The 21,385-nt window shown below is 39.4% G+C and overlaps 1 protein-coding gene across 1 annotated transcript in view; it reads left to right on the top strand.

Moving 5' to 3' along the window:
• The window catches only part of dcc (DCC netrin 1 receptor), a 239,746-nt gene extending 221,941 nt beyond the window's left edge, over positions 1 to 17,805 (top strand). The window contains 2 exon segments of the mRNA XM_051072616.1: positions 1,153 to 1,301; positions 11,141 to 17,805. Of these exon segments, the coding sequence (XP_050928573.1) occupies positions 1,153 to 1,301; positions 11,141 to 11,230 (239 nt within the window). The 3' untranslated portion in view covers positions 11,231 to 17,805.
• Positions 17,806 to 21,385: the final 3,580 nt, after the last annotated feature.

Here is a 21,385-nt window from a genome sequence, read left to right as displayed (position 1 = left end):
AAAAGAAGCCTCGGGATGTGTTCAGACATGAAGAGACTGTTCTGGGAATCAGACAGGAGTAAAAAAAGAATAACTAGACATCCCTCTTTTGTCTCCCGTGTTTCCTCTTCCATGTTGTTTTTCTTTCACTGCCTGTCTTGCTCTGTAGAAGAAGAAGCATCCTTAAATTTGACCTCCTGAATGGTATTTGTATTGTGGAAACAATGCAGTTTAATTTATTTATTTATTGTTCACTCGTTTGTCAGTTCTATTGCTCGGTTGTTTGTTTTCTTTTGTGTCTGGTCAGTTTGTCTCCTTGTTTGTTTGTTTGCCTATCCATTGTTTGTTTGTGTTTTTGTACTAGTTTTTTAGTACCTGATAGAATGAAAAGACTGATGGACATTTTGACACATGGATGTACAGATGGATGGATGGATGGTCAGACAGATGACTGGGATCAGAACCATATCTGTTTCCTGTTAAATGGTTCACTTAGTTGCATGTGAACTTGTCATTAGATCAATCAATAGCAGCTCTGTGTGCAGTTCCTGCACTCACATGGATGTCAATATTAAACAGCAGATCTCAGGAAACAAATGTTTCTATAAAAAGCTGAGCAATTGTTAATGGGAAGTTAGTACAGGGTGACCTGATGATCCTAGAATCATTGATTATGTTCACATGTTCTGCTTCTACAACACATTCTCACTTCCATGTCCTCACATAATGGACGCTTGGTCAGGAACCCTGCACATTGAAAAATGATGTTATCCCCTGGATGTTGAAAAATTGTACAAGAGGGGGTACACTGTGCAACAAGAAGTGAAGCTAAGGGGTCTTTACCAAGTGAGAGTGAGAACATGTTGGTCTTTAAAGTCACTGATTATGTTCACTACTCAGTCTCTGAAAGTCTCAATAACATTTGCCATTTCTAAAGTCCTTGCTCATGCTTTCTGTTCTTCCTCACACTTGTCATTTTATAAAGTCATCATTTACATCAGTCGTATCATTCATACATTCACTATTCTGTCTACTCAAAACTTGCAAAAACTATAAAATAAAAATAACTAACAAGATTAAAAAATATCAGAAAGAATGCAGGATGTGAAATGATCAAGACATTTACTGGTCCAAATATAAAATTTTAAAAGTATAGCTTTCTGTCTCGCCCAGGTGCAAGCCTCCCGAAGCCCCAGGTGAAGACAGCCTCTTTGGGTCAGGCTGGCAAGGCTCGTTCCCCTCTGCTGCCTGTCTCAGTCCCTACAGCACCGGACTTACCAGAGGACGGAGGAGCAAAACCCACCGAGGATTCAGCTGCCAACGTGAGTCCAGAAGTTCAGTACTGGGCTAAGAGTGCCTTTTACAAACATTCTGCCATTTCAATTCAGTATTATATGTTTTAATGTGAATTTCAAATTTGTGGAAAAGTTTCCAGACATGAAAAAAGCAAAGTAAAACTTGCCAGATCTTGGTTTTAAACTTATTATGCCTATTATATTTTAATATAACTGGATTAGTCACCTAATTAGTAAAATCTGATATTATATGTAGCATTTGCAAAAGCAGTGAATAAGAATGGTTTAGAGCACGTTATCATTTCTTGAGATTGTTTGCCTTTTACTGTAGCTGCTGTTTGTAGCTGTTTCTTTGGGAAACATGAAACAGAAACAGCTGTTATAGCTAATTGGTTGTTTTTGAGCTTGTGTTCTATTAACTGCAAGTCAGATGCAATGAAGGTTTTCAACAACTTTTTAAAATGGAAAAATATTCCACAGAAACTCTTACAAATCTTACAGTCCATCTGGAGCTTCCTCGGTGTATGCAGAATGTGTTCCAACAACTTTTCTAACTGTGGAGTTTTAAATCAGAGAAATCTGCAGTGGTATGTGAGCAGGGATAAATACACAACTTCTGTATCTTGACTAGGCTTTGGATTTGTGTAAAATGCAGACTCAGAGACTATTACTGACAATAGTTTTGTCAAAGCAGCTGATGGAATTTTTAAATATTTTTTGATTTTATGATTCTTATTTTTTTCAGTTCAATCAGTTTCTCTCTTCAGTTTCTGCTGTCCTGTCTTCAGTAATATACTGTATTGAAATACTGTTTACTTGACTTTTCAAGTTCAAGTTTTTTCTTGTGGAGAAGGGGATAGTTTTCCCCTGCAAGACTTAATTCAAATGAAAATTTGAAAAGAAAAAATACTATAGTATTGTATGGTATAGTGCTCACATATTACACCTGTGACATTTTAAAGATCCCTCAGATTTGGTTATTAAAGAATTAAGAGCAAGATAGAGTCTTGCAAATCAATTTTACAGTATAAAAGAAAACTGGTCAGTATTGTTTAGTGGATAAACTATGTATTGGTGATACTGTTTCAAAAATGATCGTAAGCATATCTATATGCACTGATGAGCCATTACATTAAAACCATTGACAGGTGAAGTGAATAATACTGATCATCTCGTTTCAATAGAATGTTCTGCTGAGTTCTGGTTTTCATCTAGATGGTAATTTGACATGTACCACCCACCTCAACATTGCTGTAGACCAAGCACCCAGATTGGAATCTGGGGAGTTTGTGGGCCAGGTCAACACCTTGGGCTCTTTGTCGTGTTCCTAGGGCCATTTGTGAGAAGTTTTCCAGTGTGGTTGGAGCATTGTACTGCTGGGTGAGGCTCCTGCCATTGGGGAGTGCTTTTGCCATTGGTCTTCTATATCTTTATAGAAATATATTTCTGCACTGGCATTTCTTGTTGCTTACCAACACATACACTAATACTGTGATATGATGGGCTGATATTTTCAAATATACCAGCCCAGCCAAAATATTCAAATTGAACTGGAGGACACAGCTGGAGTCTGTAGTTGTAGCTCTGTAGTGTAGCAGATGTCAGATGTAGTAACAGGAGTCGTAGTAAAACTGTCCTTAAATTTCAAGAAACAGATTTAGAAAATACAGACTGGAGAAAAAAATAGAGAGAAAAGTAGTTGGAGGGTAGAACAGACTGTCTGAGGGGAGAGAGGCAGAGAGGCAGAGAGGTGGGAGGAAGACACACACCCACACACACACCACACACCACAACACTCACACTCACACACACCTGCACAGCTTTGTCACTACACCTGTTTTCTTCCCTCCGGTGTGTAGGTGGCCTTTCAGCTGTAGAATAAAACAGAGGTTCATTAGTGACTGAAACTGATGAGAGGTAGAAAGGCAGAAGAGAAAGGGAGAAAGAAAAGAAGAGGAGGCAGTGAGAGAGGAATAAGGCAGAAAAGAGAGAGAGAGAGTATAGAGTCTAGAAAAAAAGAGGGTGATGTACAGGTGGGGGGAGACAGGAGGTAGAATAGGACGAAGAAGAGAGTTGATGAAGTATAAAAGGAGGAGGAGAAGGGGTAAAGACAAAATGGAAAATGAAGGAGACAAAAAGGAATAGGAAAGAGAAGGTACGAAAGAGGGGGAGAAGGGAAGAGAAATGGAAACAGATGATAAAAAGAGGAGCGGGGGAAGCAGGGGGTGTACTAGAAAGAGGAAGAAGGAAAGGAGGACAAGAAGGATTGAAGGAGGGAGATGAGAGACAAAGATGAGGCCGGGGGGTTGGCAGACAGGGTGAGGAAGGGGAGGTGGAGAATGGAAAATGGGAAAAGGAAAGGAGAGAGTAAGTGAGAGGAGGACATGAGGGTGGAGAATTGGTAAATGGAGGGAAAAACAAGGAGAGTGTAAGAGTGAAGAGGGGGGAGAAATAGATGGAGAGGAGAGAGGAAAGGAGAGGTGGGAGGGGAAAGCGGAGGAGGACAGGCAGAGAGATAAACGACAGAAGATGATGTGGAGGGATGCTGGACGTCAGGACTTGTTAAATATTCATATGTGACTCAATGACAATAGGACGGGAGGAGGTGTCGCCACGGCAACGGGAAGAGAGGGATTCTTCAGGAGGGACAGACAGGGAGGGAGAAAGGAGAAGAAGACAGGAAATGAAGGAGGGAGGGAGGGAAGAAGACAGAGGAGGGGAAAAGGAGATGAGATGAGCAGGAGAGGAGAGGTGTGAGGGAGGAAGACGGGAGGAAAGGGTAAATGAGCAGGAGGTGTCACCCTGCAACGGGAGGAGAGAGAGGGTGCTTCTGGAGGATGGATGGAGGAAAGAGGATGGAGAAAAACAGGAGAGAAAAGGAGGTGATGTGGACACGAAGAGGAAAGGAGAGGCCATCACAACGGAGGACAGGGATACTTCAGGAGGGATGAACAAGGAGAAGCTAGACGCAATAGGGGGAGGAGAGAGAAAAGAGGAGAGAGGAAAGAAGGAGGGAAGGAGACAGACGCAGAGGATGAGAGGAGGAGAGACAAAGAAAATTTGGAGAAAAGCAATGGAATGATAAGGAGTGGAGAAAATGAGATAGAAGGATGGTAGAGCGGAGAGAGAGAGTGTTAAAGGTCAGCAGGTCTTTCTCTTCATCTGCTGCTCTATCTCTGTAATTGATCTGGTCTTTTCCCATCAGCCCCCTGGCCTATCCATCACACATACACACACACACACACACACACACACAGCTAGTTAATAGACTGCGACACACACTGGGAGTAAAGTACACTACAGTAGTGCTTTTATTATGTTGTTACACCAATGACACATTATAAAGTAGAACAGTGGGGGGGTGTGATATGGATAAAATTTCAGACTTCCTTCCCATGTTCCTCTCAGGCAAATTAGTTCCTAATAAATAAATATCATGTTTCATTAAAAAAGAAAGAAAGAAAGAAAAAGGTTTAGTTATTTCTTAAAACAGATGGGCACTGTAGTTTTTAATCAAATGTTTCAAATAAGAAGAAATAGTTCTTCGCTGGGGACTATTTTCAGCTGCGGATTAATCCTCATTTGGTGTTCTGGTCAGTATTTGGAGCAGCAGGACAGTATGTAGGAACATGTCACCCAGTGCAACAGTGTAGCTCACCGTTGTGTATTTTTTGGACAACAATGGAGCTCTATGGCACAGAGGAGTAAGATTCATCAGACTCTAATACACACTGTCTTTTCATGGGCTTTGAGTTATAAAGTGAAAAAGTGTTTGTCTTTATACATCTTTTCTCTCTCTGTCTATCTTTCTCTTTCTCTTTCTCTGCTGACACACGTACAAAATACATCAGCTGACCTTTAACCCCAAACACCACCAATGTCCTCAGACTCTTTATTCTGTCACTCAGTCTGAGAGCAGAGTTATGAAGGTTAGACCTTATGACAGTGAAGGGAGGTCACAGAACACACTAGTTATTATGAATTCACTGAGATGGTAGCTAAATGTCTATCTATTTCATGTTTCGTTGCTGCCATTACTATAGTTGGTGATAGTAGTGGTATTTTCTGCATCTGATTGAAATCAGGACTAGACCAAGTACAATTACTTTTTCTGTCATGTAACAGGTTAACTAATAACCTCATGCCTGCTACTTCAGTTTAATATATTTGTGTTCCACTGTTCCTCCTTTCAGCCCCTGCTGACTTTCCCTGCCAGACCATAATTTTATGGCCATCGGGCTCTGTCCTTGAAGTGCCAAAGAGAGCCTAGGTTGAGAAGGTTTACATCACTATAACTGTATGGGAGATACAGGCCTTTCAACACAGTAGGGTTCAGAAGTAACTGGACAGGTACACGTGAAGTGAAAAAAAAAAAAAAAATCATTATATTTAATGTTTAGTGGAAAATCCTTTGCAGTTAATCACTGCCTGAAGACTTGGACTCATAAACCTCAGCATACACTTTGGTGATGTTCTCCCAGGCCTTTACTGCAGCTCTTGTTTGTTGTGGGGTCACTTTGTCTTTAATCTGGTTTTCACTGAAAAGCTCTTTGGTTGCTTTGACTGTATGTTTAGGATTGTTGTCCTGCTGGATGATGAAATTTTGTCCAGTGGGTTGTGATACATTAGACTGAATCTGAGCTCACAGAATGCTCCTGTACACCCCTGTATTCACCCTATTGCTTTCATCAGCAGTGATATCATCAATAAATGCTGATGTGCCAGTTCCACTGACAACAATTCATGTCCAAAACCATAACAGAACCAGCACCATTTTTGACAGATGAGGTGGTGGCTATGGGTCATGAGCTGTTCCTTTTTTCTCTGCACTTTCCTCTTACCATCATGTTGACAGAGGTTGGTTTTTGTTTCATCAGTCCATAGAACTGTTCCAGAACTCTTTCTTCTCTTTCTTTTTGTATTTTTTTTTTTGTGGACTGTAACCCAGCTTTTTGAGACTTACCAGGTGCATCTTGTGATGAATCCTCTGAGGTTATGGTCATGAAGTCCTCTCTTGATCTTTGACAAGGAAACAGTGCAATTATAAAGAGGTTTTTCTTCACCATGCAAAGACAGTGTGCATGTGCTCAGTATATTAACTTGTTTCCTGAGTGCTGCTGCTTTTTAAAATTTGTTGATTTTGGCAAACTAACTCCCTTCAATATCTCTCTGATAGCTTTTTACTTTTTTCTGAGCCTCATTATTATCTTCCTCACTTGCATGGTCCGTATGTTTACCTGATACTCAAAGTCATGTTTATCTGTTATTTTCTATTACTGTGAAACAAAAATAATTAAGAACAGAATTAACATTTATTTATATTTTAAATAACAAAACAGCAGCAAAGTCACTCAAAAGAATAATAATATTCTTGACATTAAAATATTGACTTAAGTTTAACTGCTGAGCAGAGGGATGGCTGGTCTCTAATTCAAAACTTACACCAATCAGCCATCAGCCATAACATTAAAACCACTGACAGGTGAAGTGAATAACATTAATCATCTCTTTACAATACAAAGTTCTGCTGGGAAACCATGGGGTCTGATATTCATCTGGATGATACTTTGATACATGCCACCTAATTTAACATCGTTGTAGACCTGTTTTAGCAACACAAAGGGGACCTATGCAATATAATGCAAGTGGTTTTAATGTTGGCTGATCGGTGTATATTATCATAGACCAGATTATGTTAGCTTTGGCTGCTATCTACTTTGGTCAGAATTAGTTTGTGTGATGCATCCTGTTTTAATTAAGTGAGTAGGCTAATTAAGAGCTTGTGCAATTGACTTCATATTATCACAAATTTAGAACAAGTTCTTGTTCAGAACCAGGTTTTCCTGCTGACTGCTGTTATTCTGCATTTTGAGCCTTTACTCCTCCTCCTCCTGTGTATTCAGTTATTTCTTAAATAAGACATAACATGTCTGTCTCCACCTAGTCTCCCTGATTTCTCAGTAATAGAGGAGATTTAACAGTTTATCACCTTGGCGGTTCAGTGGCAAAATTATAAGGAAAAAGATGGAATATGTGGACAGAAGGCTTGAGACATGTAAACACAGTTTTTTTTTTTTTTTTTTTTTTTAGATTACTCTGGGTCAGTGTGAAACTCTGCTCACTCCGCTGTGTTGGGATCAATCTCTGTCTGATTATAGAGGAGTGTAAATCCAGGTCAGCAGGCCGACAGAGATAACAGGATATCAGCAAGAAACACAGAACATCAACAGGCGTTTTATCCCATCAATGAAGCGTTTACAGACTCAGAGAAACTCTGCTGAAATGGGTCAACAAACCAGATCAGGAGGTCACTAGGGTTTCATGCGGTTCTTTATACACTTTTATGATTTTTATAGAAGCCTTTTTGTCCGTGGAAAGTGGAAACTACCTGGCAGCGTGTGGCTTCTGGATGAGCTTTTATGGTCTCGCTCAGATCGGAAAGTGGGAGGTCAAAAGATCACATTCTGTGGGCATTACACAGATTAATGACAACCTTACGGGTGTTATTTGTCATTTAAGAGAGATTTATGTCACCTGTTGAAAAGGAACACAAGAGTTCAAAACTAGATACAAATGTTTTCAAAGACTCCGACTTTGCATCAGTAGAAGCCAAAAGTATTATTAAGTGAAGCATTATTGTATTTTCAACATATTTGGTGGGACAGTACTGGAGGACCTTCTGGATGCATGTACCATATTTAGTTCAGTTGACAAAAGTAATGCAATTACTTTTTCAATGAATTATGTGTAATGAGTAAAATGTAAGTAATAATTATGGTTTTCAAGTAACATGCCCAACACTGTTCACAAGCAATGTTCCCCCTAATTTTTCATATGTCTGAGCATACACACAAACTCCCTGAGAATTCCTTGGACCACTGTGAGCAACATCAGACGTGCACACTGTTACACACTGTAATTTTATGCGCTACATAGTTTTGCTGTGCGCGGAGAAAGCGGGAGCAGTGCGCGATTGCGCAGGGGCGCAGCTTAGAGGGAACATTGTTCACAAGTATTAACAAGACTAAAGGTCTGTGGCCATCTTAACAGCTCTGTAAGGCTGGACACAGCAGCTAAATGTTAAAGTCAGCATGCTAACATTCTCCATAAAATAGTAGTGATATTTCAGTCTGCACCAAAGTGGTGGACCTCCCACTGCCTTTCCAGCTGTTAAACAGGCTGCTGTTGGTTGATTCAGGATGTTTGTTGGCATCCTGCTGTGATTGGGCCCCACTGGTGGTTTAAATGGAGACGATATAAAAATCTATATATGACTGGAGGGGGAGTTCAGTTGTCCTGAGGCAGAAACCAGTCGAAAGTTGATCCAACATGACTTTCTGGTCAGCTTAAAAGCTTTAACTGGACCAGACTGATATCTGATTTTCAAATCTGGATCAGCAGGTCTCTCTCAGGCCTCTCTGGATGGAGACACAATACTGTTCTAAAATGGCTTTCAGGACTATATACCACAGACCACACAGATTATTTTACATGATATGATCAAACATTTACATTGTCTAATTTTTAGCACATAATAACAATTTTTACAAATTCTTACAAAATACAAAATATTATCTCAACCCTTCAATATGAACAGGTTTAAACTATTTTTTTTTGTGTACAAAATAGGAAATTCTACTCATTAAACTTAATTTCAAAGACAGCTATTGAGTTAATCAATATGGTCAATGGAGAGGAAACAACATTGGTCTCTGTCACATGTGATATTTAACTAGTTATCTTTAGGTTTTGGAGTGTTTGGTGGGACAAGAAAGGCAACGAGACCATTTAAAAGACATTTACAAAACATTAAGAGGAAATTGAGCTGGGTGTTTTCCATTATTTTCTGTAATTTTACAAGTGATTAAGTGATAAAATAATCAGCAAGTTAACTGGTAATGAAAATAATCCTTAACTGCAGCCATCATGCTCAAATCTTTTTTTCTCTCTAAACAATTATGGATAGTGAGTAAATGTACATTTTAAAAACATTGCTGTTTTTCAAAACAAATGTAGCTTATTGAATTCTACAGTAATGATTTGATTCCCACACAAATGATTAAACACAAAAAACAATTTGTAAAGTGCACTGTTGAGTGATTCAGATTATACTAATTACTGTGTATTTTCTAGTTGATCCAGTCTATCTTTAACTTCAAGAACATTTCCACAGCAGCTGCACCCAGTGGCAGTGCCTTAGAAAATACTTGTTCTCTGGAGTGTTAGTTAAGCCGGATCATTGTATTATAATGAAAGATTTGTACAATGACCATATACATCACTAATGCACTACAAGTACACATAGAAGGTTTTGTGCTTTGACACAAACCCTGAGGTTTAAGTGTGAGAAATATGTATGCCTTTATTGGTTTTCCACAGCACTGAGGAGAATATTGAATAGTTTTTTCCAACTGCAAGGACAAACTCTGCATGAAGGCCACGCTCAATATAACACACTGAGAGATGTGCACTTGACTGTTTCACTCGCGCACACATTCACAAACACACAGATGGAGGCACTAAAGCCGGCCCACTCAGAGGTGACAGTTTGTATAGCTGGACCAAACATGCCATTACACAGTGATCACAGAGTATCTGCAGGATTAAAGTGCAGCCGTTCACACTGCGAGTGTGTCCTGTCCTTTGAAATGCCTGCAGACCAGTGACAGCAACAACTCCAACATATTTGATGTGGTTAACTCCGAGGCCTACTGTTATCTGACCTGATGTGACACAGTTTGTGAACATGTACGTTATCACTGGTTTTATACTTGATTTTGCCCATTAACTTGAAATCATGTGAACTTTGCATTTCTGTTGGTTAGTTTCCAGCTTTTTACTTTGATTTCCTTCCCTCAGGCAGCCATTGGTTTCACTTCAAGTCAGCTTGCAGAGACTTAAAACTTGCTGCTGAGAGATAATCCATCACAGTCAACATAAAGTCACCTTTTATTTTATTCAGTTATAAGTGCAGATTTAAAAGTCTGCACTCCACTGCCAGGCAACAATAACTGAACTCTGACAGAAATAAAAACAGACATGACGTTCATTGTGATGGATTAGGTATCTGCATCAACTTTCTAGTCTATGCAAGTTGACTTGCACAATAATGAATGAATGAGTGAGAGGAGGAACACAAAAAAATGGAATGTATGACCAGGGAGGTGGTAGGGAGCAATGAAAACTATGTGATTTATGTCCTCTCCACTGGTTAGGTACCGCAAGTTTTAGTCTTATCATTGCCAGATTGTGTGCATTTCCACTGCATACTAACAGCAGGGCCAACTGTGCTGACCCATGTTATTATTCTACAAAAAGTTTGACTCTGTTAAATGGTAAACTGATGTGAAGCCATGAGGTGACAGTGATATGATTGGCAGGTCAAATGATGAGAAAACATCTGTATTCTTCTCATCTCATCATAATAAAATCCTAATGCACCATGGAGCATCTCTCCTGCACAGCTGCTAAACTGTCAGTTGGAGGGCCAGTCATATGAGACAGAAGTCGAGCTAACACTACCAGAGTTTGGTTTACAAGTAGTTCAGCCATTTTCTCTCGCATTCGCCATTGAAGCTAAGAGCATTGTGGCAGCAAGTAGACTGTTCATCACTCTTCTATATTTCCATTAGGGTTAGGTGAGTTCATGTTAAGACAAGGTCTAGGTTCATAGTTGGGCAGACTGTATTCCTGTGTTGCTCTGGGATGCAAGGAAAAAAAGGCTTCTTCAGCTGACAACATGAGGTTTGAAGCAGGGCCTCTTAGAATGATATTAATTCAGGTTTAGGGTGCAGCATCCCACACAATATTCAAGCAGGTTTTTGTAAAGTTTACAGCCTATGAAACCTCTACTTTCTGTCTTCCAGGTTTATGAGCAGGATGACCTGTCGGAGCAGATGGCCAGTCTGGAAGGACTGATGAAGCAGCTCAATGCCATTACCGGATCCGCCTTCTAACCTCTGACCCCAGCCCGGCCCAGTCCTCAGCCATGGTCCAGTCTGGATCCCTTCTTCAAGCCTTGATGTTACCTGCTGTCCATTCACTAAGGGTGGCAATAGGTCAATCTGGGTTTGAAGATGCCTCTGTGGAACCTCCCTCTGTGCTGGGTTGAGTTTCTACTGGTCTTGGCTAGTCTCTACTTTTTGGGACCGGGATTGGACAGAAGGTTATTAAACAGAGGATAAACACTACAGCAGCACAGCATCAACTCCAAGAACAGGACAAGGGTTGAGGGGCTTATTTAGGAGTTCAAACTGAAACCCCTATAGACCCTTCAACCTCAAACACAAAAATAGAAAAACCCAATGCCTAGCGCCTCAACATGAAACAGGAGGAAAGGATTATCACAAAAAAAGAAGACAAGGTTATAAGAACCCTCCTGTTTCTCTTCTTCGTGGTATTTATTAGCATCCTCCTCCGCTGAGTTCTCCACAACTCAGTTACTGTGACCATACCTCACTTATTTTTCATGATTACTGTTGAAAGTATTCCTTTGTTCTCCTTTTTTGGGGGGGTGGGGGGAAGGGTTACTTCAATTTTGTGCAGTTAAAGGATGTGTATATGGTTTGAAAATGCTACCAGATTCTGAAGCAAGAAACAGAGAACACATCCTCGGCCACCAAAGTTTCACCAAAACTCCAAAACTTTTCACCTGGAACCAAGGATGCCTGGCGTGGTGATGCGAGGTGATACTCTCGGGCATTTCTTGGCCATTTTTCCTCAATATTTCTCTTTTTTCTTCTCCTGAACAAGACAGTTTGGATTTCACCTGAATCAACCATCACCCATAACCCTTGCAACCCTTCTGCCTCTGGATCCCGAGGTTAAAAAAAAAGAAGGGGGAAAAAAGATAGGATTTTGGCCGGACAGAAAAAAAGTGTGAGAACCCACTAAACTGGTCTGAATCATCTGAATCTGGATCCAACTTACGCTACTCTTAAAGGACTGTATAGAACCCTCTATAGACTCCCACAGTCTGTTGCTGCTCTCGACCAAGCCTTTACTCGCCCTAACCAAGACGAACTACAGTCTTTACCTATAAGGACTTGTGTTGTTGCCAAATTTTCATCTTGGAAAGCTTATTGTAACTTTATTTGTTTTTGCTCCTTGTTACAGTCTGTCTAAGTCCAACATTGTTTGGAAGTCAGTGAAAAGCTGATGATTTGTATGGAACAAAAGCTAAAATCTGGATTTGGATTGGTAGAACCCATCCCATCCTGGACAAATGAAAGTTGGCTTTGGATGAAATGCAGTGATTGGTCCTTTTGAGTAACATGTTCAAATTCAGTCTTAACACCTCGTTCACAATTTACCACATTGCACTGTATGTACATCACATTTCAGTGCATGCTCTCCCCCTGCTGGTTGGAGGACTAAAGCGTACTAAAGCGAATACAGTGTTTATTTTGGCTGCACCTGTTGATGTGTTCACAAAAGACAGACAACAAGACAAAAGACAAAATGGTTATGAGAGCCATCAAAACACAGTATGTTATTTTGGGAAAGAGATAATGAAGTCATCATCATGAGACAGATAACTATCTCTTAATCAGGCTTCAGTTTTAAAATCACAAAAACGTCATCTTGTTTTCTTAAGAAAACAGTTTGCTATCTTGATTTGAAAAATATCATGAAGTCAGGATATTGAAACAACTGGGTCTAACATATACTGTATATCAACAGCAACTATAGTTGGATTCTGTTTACATAAACTATAACAAACAGCCGTGCACCATGTTACTCCTGTCAAATGAATGAAACTTTGGCATTACTGTGATGGAATAGTCAATTGTGAAGGAGGTGTTACAGCAACATGATTAATCAGGATTATTATTATTATTATTATTATTATTGATTATAAGAATGGTCCCTTTATTTTTTCCACTTTGCAGTTTCAGTATGTGTTTGACTGAAGGTGAGTGTGTTGTATTTGGGCCTGCTTTTGATGAATCCATATTTATTTTTCTTGAGATAAACACACATGTACCTCTGTCAACCTTGATTGCGCACATGGGAAAATTGCAAAACCGCCAGCTTCACTTTGAGTTTACTCCAGGTGGCTCCATTTTTATATGAAAATAAGGAAAAACAAAACAAAAACAATTACGCAAATAATACATATTCCACAAAGTATATTTTTACATTCTCTATCCTGTCAGAAGTGTTGTTTTTTTTTTGTTTTTTTTTCTTCAAATCTGGTTTTTAAAAACATTTCCACAGAGAACTACTTTAAATACAGTCATGAACCACTGTGAAAATTGATAACATACAAGCCACAGTTAAACACAGTTTAATTTGACTGTTCAGCCATCAGCTGGTATGTAGAGAACTCTTTGTGCCATTTGTTGTTTTATTTTGAGCAGTCTGTAAAAATTGGAATGAGGGAATCAAATCTATAGGATTTTGGTTTTGAGGTGTGGTCTGAGGTCAGGTCAAGGTGTGGACGCAGAGAGCATCCACATCTCAGTTCTTTAAAACAACTAGATTTATATCAACAGCAGGAAAGAATTGAGATTTAGTGTGAGATTAAATGGGTTTGTAAGGGAGGTCAGGATCTTTCTTTGTCACTCTTTGTGAGAGCTTTTGCTGCTCCTCAAGAGAAACGGAATTTGACCACTGCACTCTGTAAAAAAATCTAAAGTTCATGGGTTTTTGAGCCATAAAATTGTGTACTCAGATTATTGACGTGATCTGCCAATTTTTTATACTACTACAGTAATCCATTTTTCAAAATATCAGCCCTTATTTTTACAAATTTCCTGAATAAGTGGGAATAAGAAGAATTACCTCCATTGTTATGAGGAGAATTCTCATTTGGAGGTATATGAGTATGTGACCAAACGACTTATGAAGATGGATATTTTTTGGAGTGTGCAGAAAGTCAGGAACTTAAAAAGACAAATTATTCATTAATCAGCCTAGGAGAAAAAAAAAAAACAGGCCATCAGTATGTTCCATATTTGACTGCATCACCCCAGTCACCATATTGTAATTTACAGACCTTTATCTCTCTGTGATGAAAGGAAAAAGCTTGGGGGAAACAGAGAGAGGAGAGGCAGAGGAAGGTGACTTGATCTTCAGAGGTAGTTTGTATGTGTGAGCTAGGGCACAGAGGAATGAGGCCGGGAATTCATTATAACGCTGTTTCAAATATTATGATTCAAGCTCACGCTCGTTGGGCTGTTACAGCGGCGGGGAAAAGTCCCAGGGACAGGGTGGATGGAAAGGTAACGTCTCTGCAGAACGAGTGCGGGGATGAAAGGTGAACGAATGCAGGCAGGCAGGCGGTGTGGGGATCAAACTCATCAGCCTGTTCTGGGAGATACATCCAGCCTTAGCCAAGTGCTTTCATTCTGCTCTGAGTCGCTCTTCTCCTCCTCCTTCAGAACACGGAGCACAGCTGCAGACAGATGGAACGATCAAACACTGCAGGGCGAGACTGAAATTTGATTTAGAGAAAGGAAATCTGATTTTAACAGTAAATGCTAAATTAAATGGGCTGTTGACACGAGAGATTTTGTCTTTTCAGTGTCAAAATGGGAAAGAAAGATGAAAGCAGAGGGAATTATTAGAGCTGGATGATCATACGTGGGGTTTTCCACACTTGTGCTTGTTAAATATGAATTACATTAAATATCAGTACGGCTCATCATTTTCCAAATCAACCATTGGTCCTTCGATTGAGGTCTGTCCTTCCAGGCAGACACTCCTTCGGTTCATTCACTCGTGTGTGTTGTCACATGTGTTGTTCAATTCTATATAAATCAAACTGCAGAGACTTGCAAACCTCTGGATCACCACACACATATCAATTTTTTCTTAGTCTTGTAGACAGGATTAGGAAAGAAAAGGTCAGTGTTAGACGAGATCGACACAACTGTAAAAGATGTGGTAAAACAACCCAGAGACATGAAAAGTCTTAAATAGACCTTAGGTCAACATGACACATATACTACTGACTGATTAGACCAAACAGTGCACGTAATGGCAAACATTAACACAGTGTCAGACTGAATAATGAAGTGAAACTGAAATTCTGTCTCTATTTCAATCTTCGTAAAACTTGCTGCAGATAGATTATCCATCACAGTCAAAAACTGGTCAACTCAATTTTAGTCTATGTTATATGTCTACAGTGGACAGCTTGGAACTGTTTTGAAAACTGTTGCAGATGAACTCATTTGTGAATACAAATGTGTGGAAACACAGGAAATTCAAAAAGTTGGGAAGGTGGAAAAGTTTGTGTATCGACAAAAATAAAACGCAACAAAGTGCAATGGAAAGAGACTTAGTGAATAAATCATGATGTACATGAAGCGTCCACTGAAGCTTTCCACTTCACCCAAGAGATCAAAATACCAGCAGGTGATGTGTGTGGATGGCTGAGGAGACTGTAACCTTCCTCTATTGAATACATAAAACAAACAGAAATGTCATATTTTCTTTGTTTTCCACTTGGTTTCTGTTTGAGGTTTGACTGAAGCTCTTTCACTATGGTTTTATGGCACCTGACTGAAGAATGTTTGCCACCAGGGTAGTGCCAAATTTATAATATTCAAATAACATTAACACAATGGTGGAGGGAAACACACATTAACTCACACTGAACAGGACCAGGTCCAAAAATTTGAAACCACACAGACTTTTTACATCCAAGTCTCTGCAAAATTGATTTTCACAAAAAAGAACTGAGAGGAGTGGCAGCCTGAAAGGAAGGAAATCAATCTAAAAAATGATGGAGGATCTTCAAAATGACCAGCAGGGTTTTAGGTGAGCTAAAACAGGGAACACCACCAGTATGGTCCTCTTAGTTCAATCAGGAGAGACTTAGAGAAAAACGTGCACAAATCTGGATTAGAATAGAATTTTATTGTGCACGGGAGAAACAGAGTTTTGGCGCTTAGACCCCAGCAGGAAGTAGATCCCCATGGGAAGCATTCAGATTTTAAGTGGTGCTTCCGATATAGGAAACTACCCCCCTGGAGCCTAGACCTGGTGGCGGTGATGGTGAGTAAGGCTTAGTCAGGACAAGTATTTATAGCATGAACAAAGTTATCTCGTGGCACTTTTCGTATAGAGCATAGATTGTCTCTTATGCTATTGCGTGAGAGACCCAACAATTCCCACTATGAGCAAGCACTAGGCGACAGTGGCAAGGAAAAACTTCCTTTTAAGAGGCAGAAACCTCGAGCAGAACCGGACTCAGAGTGGGCGGCCATCTGCCTCGACCAGTTGGGTTTAGAAAGACACAGAGAGAAAGAGACATGGGGGAGGAATGAGGCCTGAGGTTGGGGCGGCTTTCTGTGAGGGGACTTCTGATCAGGGGTAGATTAAACGTGGCCAGGCATCCACAGTTGAGGTGGTGAAGGGGAGGAGGTGGGTCGTACAACGTCGCGATGCTGAAATGACAGCAGAGAGAGAGAACATTTTAAACTGATACGACTTACAGGTGATTGGCTCTAGATGAGCGACGGTTGTAATTGGATGAAAACAGAATTAGTGGGTGGGGCTTAGAGATAACAGGAAGCAGTTGAGAGTCAGCAGCCCAGTGCAGATAGACAGTCTCCCTGATTGAACTTTCGCTAAGCTTCATTTCTGTGTTTATGTGAGACATTTGACGACTGTTGCAGTGAGAAGTCAGGTGTAGGCCATGTCTAGAAACATTTTCATGCAATGCAGTCACATTTCATTGGCTGATTAAATCTGTTATTGGATGGCATTTCCCTTGCTCACTTCAAGGATCCCGATGATCTGAGTTTAGACATTTATGAGTGACTGATTACGTTAATTCCAAGTCACTCATCAAGACAGACATGATTAAAATACACATGATCTTCCCATTCTTTATTTGTCTAAATACCTGAAGAAATTCTCTGTGTTCATTTATCATGATTCATTTGCCCTTCAGAGTTTTAGTTGCCATTAAGATAAATAAGACGGTCTATGTGCCTTTACTTTTCACCACAGCATTATTTTTCTTTCTCTGTATTTAGTCACTTTATTTGAAGTCTTTGTGAAATGTTAAAATGTGCTCTGTGTTATGTTAATTTGTTCCTCCTGCACAGTCGACACACAGGGAACAGACGAGACGTTCTGCTTAGCTGAGGGCTTTTCCCAAAAGCACCATGTCCCTTTTAAACAGAGAGACTTAAAAGAGAACTGGTTCTGTTACTTCAGTGGCACAGATGCGGCGTTTCAGCAGCTGTCTGACAAACAGACACATCAGATGTGCTAAATCTAGTGATGACAGGGACCGTCCTGCACCTGAAATATCACGCAAAACAGCCAGGGTGTCTGTCAAAATGTCTCTGATCCAGATGCTAAATCCCCAACTGACTCACTCACTGACTCTCACAACACAAACATATCCATCTCAACAAGTCATTGAGTCATTGAGTGAGATCATTTCTTTTTTTTTTTTGTTGTTTTGTTTTTTTTTTTTGTTTTCAGGATTTTATAGAATTTGTCAATTTATTGGCAATAGAAGTTGATTTGTGTTGGAAGCAGATGGTGTATTACCACATATCATTGCTTGTTAGTTTTATTTATTTTTTTTTTTTTTTTTTTTTTTTTTTGCAATGGCAGGGAATAGAATTTGGCTGATTGCCCAAAAATAATAAACTAATAATAAACTAATACAAGTAATAATGAGCAATTGATATTGATCTGCTTCTTCACTGAAAACCCACTGGAACAGAATTGGATTCTTGTTTCTGTGCAGACATGCAGGAGGTTGTATCTGTGTCACTGGTGGGACAGTAACAACAGCAGCATAACATCGCAGAGAATGAATGCAGACATGTTGACTAATGATGAGCTCAGTCTCAATTTTCACAGAAATAACTGAAATCAATGGCTGTGTGAAGGGAAGTGAATCTATCAAAAAGTCCCAAAATACTGGTGTGGTTCTGATCCCAGATCAGAAACAATAACAATCATCCTCCCAAAATGAAATTATCACCACAAAACACAACAATATTAAACAGTTCCATTTTCTCAACTGTGAATCCCAAATGTTCCTTTACTTAAACTTTAAACACTGAATCCTGAACCAAACTTCTCATCTCCAGTCAGATATTAGGGTTTTTGGGTTTTGATTTTTTATTTTATTTTTTTGTTTTGTTTTGTTTTTTGTTTGTTTGTTTTTGTACATGTGTGTTTTACTGTGGAGAGACGCATTGCTGCAGCAGAGCATCATTACAGAAACCTGCTTTTTTACAATGTACAGTACCATTAGAGTAGTAGTAACTTTTTATAATCAAATTTAATATATTATTATCATTATTATTATTATTATTATTATTATTATTATTACTTTATTTCGAGTGCTCTTTCAAACTATTATTTATAACCTTGTGATGATATTTCTGCAGATGTAAATTTAGTTTAGCAAAGAACAAAATGAAAAGAGGACTGAAGCACCGTTCAGAAGTTTTGTTTTTCTTTTAGTTTATAGCCTTAAAGGGTTTCAGTATTTTTTTAATAATATTGTAGAAAAATTATTTATATCTCTTGATGAAACATTTAGATCACATATGTATTGTTCACCACCATACTGGGTCTACCTGAGGACACACAGTCACCACCACTTTATATTCATTTTTAGTCTCTAATCTGTAGATTGTTCCTCATCTATGCAGTCATCTATAACCTGTACATAATGACAGACATAACCCTACGGTCTGTTGATGTTTTGAAGCCAGTTTTGTGTTAGACACATCAACCACCACCTGGAGCCAGGAAATCCAGGGCAGATCCTGGGTGGAACTGAGGTGTGATTCATTTCAGTAGAATCTTGTTCAAGATCCATCAGTCAGTCTTTCAGTTTTATTTAAGGTGATGCGATTAAGAGCAGTGACTGTTTAGTGAACTGCTTTGGTGTGTTCAGGGACGCTCCAACATCAGAAATAATTTTTTAACTGGAAAAATTCACATTGTCCTTTCTATATTGTCCACCTTTCATTATTTGTCGTCTGACAAGGACACATACAAACAAATAAACAAAAACATATGTCGGCACTAGAGCCCAACCAGTGGTAAATTTTCTACATGATAGAGTTTAAAGAATCTGATACTAAAAAAAAGATATATTGGCCAGTGTATTATTAAGGGTCCCTACAATTTGGTTGTTTAAGAATTATGTAAACAAATGTACTGACTGGGACATTTACAGTTAAAAACAAACTTGTATGCACAAGTGTTATAAACGTATTGTTACTTATCTGTGGCAGTATGTTACCAATATCTTTTATCTGCAATAATCTAATATTGTAAGTCCATGTGGATTCCAGACATGGTGTTTGTTTATTTGTTTGTTTGTTGAAAAAAGGCCACCTGAGCATCCTTAATTTCCACCACCATAAAGAGTTTATTAAAAATAATCCCTACTCTCAACTGCCTTACCACATGATGACAACTTATCTGTGGCAAAAAATGGCTGCGTGGAAGGAACGTAATCATTGTAAAAACTGATGCTATTGGAAAATGCTCCACAAGAAAGAATAGTGAATATGATTTGTAGTTAATGGGCTAAAACCTGAAGACACACACCAGGATGGTCCTTTAAAAAACACCTCGTCCTCTATCTGTAAAGACCCTAGTCCTTGTGAATTTGTCCTGTGGTGACTGTGTGAAACTCAGAAACAGCAACCAGACCTGATAAGGTGGAAACCGGGGAGACTCAGGCTCCCGCATTTCAAAGGGAAACTCGACTTCATTAACTTCTTTCTTTGGGCGCTTTACTCCTGTGTGGGAACCACTGATGATCAAAAAAGGGACAAATTACACGCTCAAGAAAATAAAAAAAGAGAGGAAAAAAAGAGACGAAGTGAAGTTGGTCAGGGATGTGCTGACTTTGAAAGTGTCCTGCTGTTGGTGTGAAATTGACTCTGTCAGTTCCAGTACAGACAGTTTCGGGTCGACGACTAACAAAAAGAAAATAATGGTGCAGAAAAAAATAAAAAATGATTTGGACCTCATCTCATCGGGGTGAAAAGGGCCAAATTAAAACGGCCCTTATCTCCTCACACACAGACAATTACTTCATTTCCAGAACATCATTGTTCGACAGAGGGGCCGACAGATGGACAGCTCAGAATAAATACAGTTTGACTTGATCCTTTAAAAAAAAAAAAAAAGTCAAATCCTAGAGTCATTATAACCAAATTAGCTAAGTGACTGCAATATTTTAGTGTACATTTTGTTCATTTGAGTGAAGGGAAGAAAAGATGATGATGATGATGATGACGATGATGATGATGATGATGACGATGATGATGATGTATCTCAGATGAAGTAAAGCGAAGTTTCTATCCACAATGTTGTATACAATTGCTGGTTTTGTAATGCACTGTAGAACAGTCCCATGGTCCTTTTTTATAGAAATGTTATTTCAATGGTGCATTCTTTTTGTTTGATAAATAAAGTTTTGATACAAAAGAAAATATGTATTTGTGTGTGTGTGTGTGTGTGTGTGTGTAGTAGTAGTAGTAGTAGTAGATTATGTGTAGTCCTGCTAGTCCTCGGTGGTGCTGGAGGAAAGTCAAAGGGTCTTTAGAATTAATAGGGTTCATCATTGAATGTCATCAGGAGAGAGAAAGATAAATGTTGTACACATGCAGTGACAAGAAAAACTGTGAGCTCATCAGAATGATCTGGTTCATAACAGGTGATCTGACCTTCACCTGAGTCACAAGTACAGACAACAATATGCCTAAGCTAATAACACACAACACACACCTTAAGCACCCACAGTGCAGGTGGAAAAAGTAAGTGAACCCATGGATTTAATAACCAACTCAACCTCCTTTGGCTGCAATAACCTCAAACAAGAGCTTCCAGTAGCTGTGGATCAGACCTGCACAATGTTCAGAAGGAATTTTGGACCAGTCTTCCTACAGAACTGCTTCAGCTGATTATCATCATCGTCTGATCAGGGGTAGATAGAAGATAGCCAGGAATTTGCAGCTGAGGTGGTGAAGGGGTGGAGGCGGGTCGCTCAAAACCGTGGTGCTGAAACGACAGCAGAGAGAGAGAGAGAGAACATTCTAAACTTTCACAGCTTACACGTGATTGGCTTGATGTCACGCAGGTCAGGTTGTGACTGGATGAAA

Source organism: Lates calcarifer, linkage group LG9, assembly GCF_001640805.2.
Source record: "Lates calcarifer isolate ASB-BC8 linkage group LG9, TLL_Latcal_v3, whole genome shotgun sequence".
Lineage (NCBI taxonomy): Eukaryota > Metazoa > Chordata > Actinopteri > Centropomidae > Lates > Lates calcarifer.
The sequence above is the reverse complement of the archived record's forward strand: the minus strand, read 5'-3'. Positions and strand labels throughout refer to the sequence as shown.